At 56.7% G+C, this 5,260-nt stretch overlaps 1 protein-coding gene across 1 annotated transcript in view; it reads left to right on the top strand.

Moving 5' to 3' along the window:
• Positions 1-5,260, top strand: part of CFAP74 (cilia and flagella associated protein 74) — a 67,789-nt gene that overhangs the window by 57,449 nt on the left and 5,080 nt on the right. The window contains exons 29-31 of the mRNA XM_045299229.1: positions 2,736-3,012; positions 3,992-4,099; positions 4,548-4,687. Coding sequence (XP_045155164.1) covers positions 2,736-3,012; positions 3,992-4,099; positions 4,548-4,687 — 525 coding nt within the window. The remainder of the gene's footprint in view (positions 1-2,735; positions 3,013-3,991; positions 4,100-4,547; positions 4,688-5,260) is intronic.

Genomic DNA, 5,260 nt, shown 5'->3' on the forward strand with positions numbered 1-5,260 from the left:
AGTCCCCCACCCCCCAGGGTGCAGTCACCCACTTTGGAAAACACTGGGTTTAAGACCCTGCCTCCAAGTCCACACAGCTTGAAGCCCTACAGCCTGTGCGGTCAGGGGCCACCTCCACAGCCCCAGCTCCTGGCCACAACCGAAGTGACCGCCCACGAGGGATCTGACTCGTTTGTGTGGCTGCGTCTCCAGTACCCTCACCCAACACAACCTTCCATGGCAAATGTGAGACCCACCTGTGCCTGTGGCGTGGAATGAGGGCCACAGGCCCATGAGAACCTGGAGAGAGCTGACAACACCCTCTGTCGTGACGGAGGTCTTCCTATCCGCACTCCAGCCCCCTTCCAAACAAACAAACAAACAAACAGAGCCTCCCAAAATGGACACAAGGACAAAATTAGAAAAACCGGACTCATTTTCACAACGATTCAAGAAATCAAATCTGAAGTGTGGAACGGACCCGCTGTGGAAATCCACACCCAGGTGGCTCCACTGGAGGGTCCTTCCAGACATGTCATTACAGACCTTCCAGATTACAAACAGAAGGAAAGCATTCCCCCCGCCCACTCCCCACCCCCCCTTGAAGGGACCAGCATGACCTTGAGCAGCACCTTGGCAGTGGCCACACCTCCAGCTGGTTCCATTCCTGGGCCCATGCAGCCGAGACAGTGAGGGACCAGGAAGTCAGAATGCTTCGGATGGGTGTCTGGGAACAGGTGTCCTCAGCATGCCACGGGGACTGAAAGTGAAGCCGGAAGTTTGCCTTTGGAAGCGAAATCAGACTCAATTGGGCCAATGGTTTAGACAGAGAGGTGGGCTCAGCCCCCAGGGCCTGATGCAGAACATCTTCCAAGCATTGAATGAGCTAACCTTTATCCCAGTGCCTCTGGGGGGAAAGGAAATTGTTCCAGTACTTGCTGAGATCAAAGCACCGTGGCCCCATCGGAGATACTAGCTAGTGTCAAGTCCTTTCTGAATGGATTAGGTTACATGATGCATTCCCAAATTTACTTGGCCCACCACCCCCTTTTCAGGAAAAAAAAATTACTCAGTGCCCCCGGGCAATTAAAACCTTGTATACTTTAGCCCATAATCCAGAATAAAGTGTGGTATCTACAGCCCCCCCGGATCATTCTAGCACCACCCCTGGGGGACGGGTGCATGGTATCATCCACTTTGGGAACTACTGGATTAAACCCCTTTGTCTTGAAACGTGTGGTGCATCAGACAAACCTCTTGGGAGAGCCTGGGTGACTTGACTGAGCATCAGAAACTCACGTAGGGTGTGTTACTGTGTGACTTGGCATCTAAACCAAAAGCAGGTCAAAGGGATGAACAACATGGGGACAAAGTGACCTCCAGTCTCCAGCACTCCCACCACACACCAAAGCCCCCAGCTCCCTTCAAACAAGCCTGGCTCTCCCAGAGAGACCAGGCCCAATGGGGAGCCAGGGGCCATCCATCTGGCCCAAGCGCAGTGTCCCACAGTTTTCCTGTGGGTGTGCAATGATCATTCATCGCTTTTCTGTATACTGAAGTGCTCAGGGAATTGAGCGCTAAGAATCACTGCAGGGATCTCTACGTCCAGAGGAATGGTTTCATGTTAACATGTAAAGCTTCATGGTCACAGGATTAAAATAGAGAAATACATGGACACATGGCCATTTTTGTTTCAGACAAGTCTGCTGGGTGACCGGTTTCATCCCTCAAAGCATTTTTATTTTTTTTAAGTCATTAGGGTAAAATTCAGTGGGAAAATGGCAAAGGAAATAAGAGTTTGGGGGGAATATAGAAATAGAGCTTTAAACCAGCTTGAACCAATTCTGTAATGGCCAATCCCGTGAAAGTGGAGAAGACCCAAATTTGCCAAATGCAGGTGTCCCAGAATGGTTCCGAGACGGGGAAAAGTAGTGAAAGGATCCAATCCTGACAAACACCTTTCCTGATTATAAACCACGCAGTAGTCCCTTGTGCTTTTTGTACAACTGCCTCTTGACCCATGTACAGGTTCCACATGAGCACGGTGAAACGTCCTGGATTTTCCATTCCTCTCAAGACAAACCCCCGCTTCTTACGGTCCACAGAGTCGAATGCCTTTGCAATAGAGCATGTAGTGTTTTCAAGATCCCTTAACAAACAACAAAAACCAAACCCACTGCCATCAGGTTGACTCAGATTCCCGATCGCCCCCTACGTCACAGAGGAGAGAGTGCGCCAGAGAGTTTTCTCAGCTGTCACCTCCCCCCCTTCCTCTGTCGGGGGGCGTTGCACCACCTCCCTTAAGATTCAAACCACCCAGACCACCCAGGGGTAGGGGTGTTTGCTTCCCTATTAGGATCATAAGCAAAATGCTCTGGTGGCAGAGCATTTTGGCAGCACCTTTGGGCTGCCAACCACAGGGCTAGCAGTTCAAAACCCACCATCTGTTCCCTGGGAGAAAGATGAGGCTTTCTGGTCCCATAAAGATGAAGAGGTTCAGAGACCCTGTCTGAGAGGGCTTGCTGTGAGGGAGAACCAGCTGAGTGGCCGTGAGTAAAGTGGCACACTGGGTGGCCGCTATAACAGGTTACATGGATGACAGACTGAGGGCAGGGTTGGTTTGAGTGGATGATGGGGGGGGGGGGCGGGGCGGCGGGTGGATAACAAAGGATAGGCATGTCTGTACCTAGGTGTCTCCCTCAATGTCCCTGATCCCCACTAGGGACCCAGATTGAGCCAGCTTTCTGTTTCCCCAGGGAGTTCAAGCTCTCTTGCCGGGCTGTGGGGGTCCACCCACCCCTGGAGCTGTCCCACTACCAAATCAAGTTTTCAGCCACCCCCCTGTACGACACCTCCGTGGCCACCCTCTATGTCATCAACTCTCACCTGAGCATGAACATGATGACCCACTCCGTGCCACGCATCGGCTCCCAGGAGCCCGCCCCTGTGGGACCCACATCGTTCGAATTCCTGCTGCCCCCGGATGTGCCCATCACCATCTCCCCCTCAGTGGGGACAGTGCTGCCAGGAAAGGTGGGTGCTGGTCCCACGGGCAGGCAGGGCGTGAGCTGCTGACTCTGATCACAGGGAGTCACTGGGTGGCGGAAGGAAATGAACCAAGCCGGGTCAGGGCCTCTGTGGCCCACGAGTGCAGGACCAAGGCCACCCCGGGGCTACCCTGAGCTGCCCACCCCCTTCCCCAGTCACAGGCAGACTCACAGGTCCCCAGCCACCCAGGCGTGCCCTGGCCCCAGGCCACACAGCCGTTCACCAGCTCTGTTCTCTGGCGCACACACACTTTATCTGAGAGGGCAGACGTAGCGCAGGCTCGCAGCACCCAGCTTCACTGCTGACTCTCAGAGAGGGGGTGACAGCCATTCCGAGGGCTTTGGAAAGGACCGAGCAGAACAGGCTCCAGGCCAGTGCAGCTCAACCGACAGTGTACATCCGCTCCACGTGTTACCGAACAGCATCCTCAGCCTGCGCCCGGGAGGTTCTGCTGTCTGCCTCTCTCTCTGTCTCTCTCTCGATCTCTGCATCTCCCTCGCGGTCTCTCTCCATCAGGTACACAACCCAGGCGCTGGGAGGCCATCATGCGTGACCCCCACACCCTGTCACGTAGGGAACATCTGGTGGGGGGGGGAGGGTACCAGAGGGAACAGATCCAGGCTTGAAAAGGCTGACATGGTGGGCTGGCAAGTTAGGGTGCAAGGAACCCTTCCTGCCCCACCCCCCACACCTCCATGGCTCAAAATGGGAGGCTCGATGCGGGCCTGGACCATTCCAGACCCCCATTTAACACCTCCCTCTCCAGGCCCCCAACCCATGGCTAGGCAGCCCACCTACAGGGGATGGGCAGCGCTGAGGGCAGGCGGGGCATCCAAGCAGGAACTGCCAGAGGGAAGGCAGCAGTGGAAGCCATGGGGTACGTGAGGAGGGCAGGGGCCAGCAGAGCTGCCAGAAGCCCTGGGGTGGATGGTAGCACTCAGGCTGGCTCCTGCCCTCCCCGCAGAAGTGCCTGGTGCAGGTGGCCTTTCAGCCCGTGCTACCCGAGGAGCTAGTGCGCCAGGAAGCCCTGCAGGCCCTGAGCAAGGAGCTGGAGGGCAGATTGGCTTCTGGGGTATGAATGGGGAGTCGCGTTAGGAGGCCAGGGGGGTGGGGGTGGCGGAGAGGTGGGACAGGAGCTGCTGCCCTGCATGGGAGCCAGGTCATGGCCTGGCTCCATCGGGACCTTGGGACTTACTCCAGTGCCCATTCCTACCTATGTTGGGGCTGGAGGCTCCTTGTCTGTAACCCTCAAACGCCACCTGCCCAAAGGAACTGTGAAAATTGCTCTCCCCAATATGGCAGCTCCCCCAAACCTCACTCGACACTCACTGCCCACCCCGAGCGCCCCACACTGACTCCACTGTGGGTCCTGTCTGCCTCAGTCCCTCTGGTGAAGCCACTTGGTTTTCAAGTCCCCAAACCCTGCCAACAAAGGGGCCCTGAAGCTCCCGCCCAGCTGGGCTCCAGAAGACCTAATGGGCCTCAGGACAGCCCCACCTCCCTTCTCTCCTCCCCCACAGGTCCGCAAGGACATGGTCTCCCAGAAGAAGGAGCCAAGGAGGCAGTCCCTCCTCACCATGAAGATGCAGAACCGGGAAAGGCCATTGCGGGTCTCCATCTCCCCAAACCCAGAGCTGCAGAAGCAGGAGCTCAGGATCAGGTGGGCCCAGAGGGGGCTGCCCTGATTTCTCCCTGGCCCCACATAGAACTCTCGTGCCCCATCGAGACACCCGAAGCAATTTGACTGCTTGGAGCATCTAGAATGATGTTGATTCACGTGACTGCAGAGTCAGGAATAACAGCAGCTGCAGGAACAACCGGATCCAGGCAGAGCCTGGAGGGCTTCCAGGTTCTGCCCACCGGGGTGTCTGCCAAGCCCATGAAGTGCCTGCCCCAGGCAGGACTCTTCCGGGAGAGCCTGCTACCAGCTCACCAACCCCATTCTTCTCTGTGTCCCAAGGGGATCCCAGGACCCTCTGAGAGTCTAGGGTTACTTGCAAGTCCTGGGCCCATCCTAGCAGTCCCAGGGCACTCTAGTTAGGTGCCAAGGGAACCTGACTCAACCAGAGGGGACAGGGCCTGGGGGTGGTGGGTATTAGGGGAGAAGGTGGGAAGAAACCCCAGACAGTGTGGCCCCAGGCTGCTGCCTCTCACCCCCTGGCCCACAGGTGGCGCTGCTGCCTGTGCTGGATCTGGGCTTCCACTGTCAGAGGCCCCACCTGACCTCCCCGCC

This window comes from Echinops telfairi, unplaced genomic scaffold, assembly GCF_000313985.2.
Source record: "Echinops telfairi isolate 266 unplaced genomic scaffold, ASM31398v2 ScPeMD7_7457;HRSCAF=8495, whole genome shotgun sequence".
NCBI lineage: Eukaryota > Metazoa > Chordata > Mammalia > Afrosoricida > Tenrecidae > Echinops > Echinops telfairi.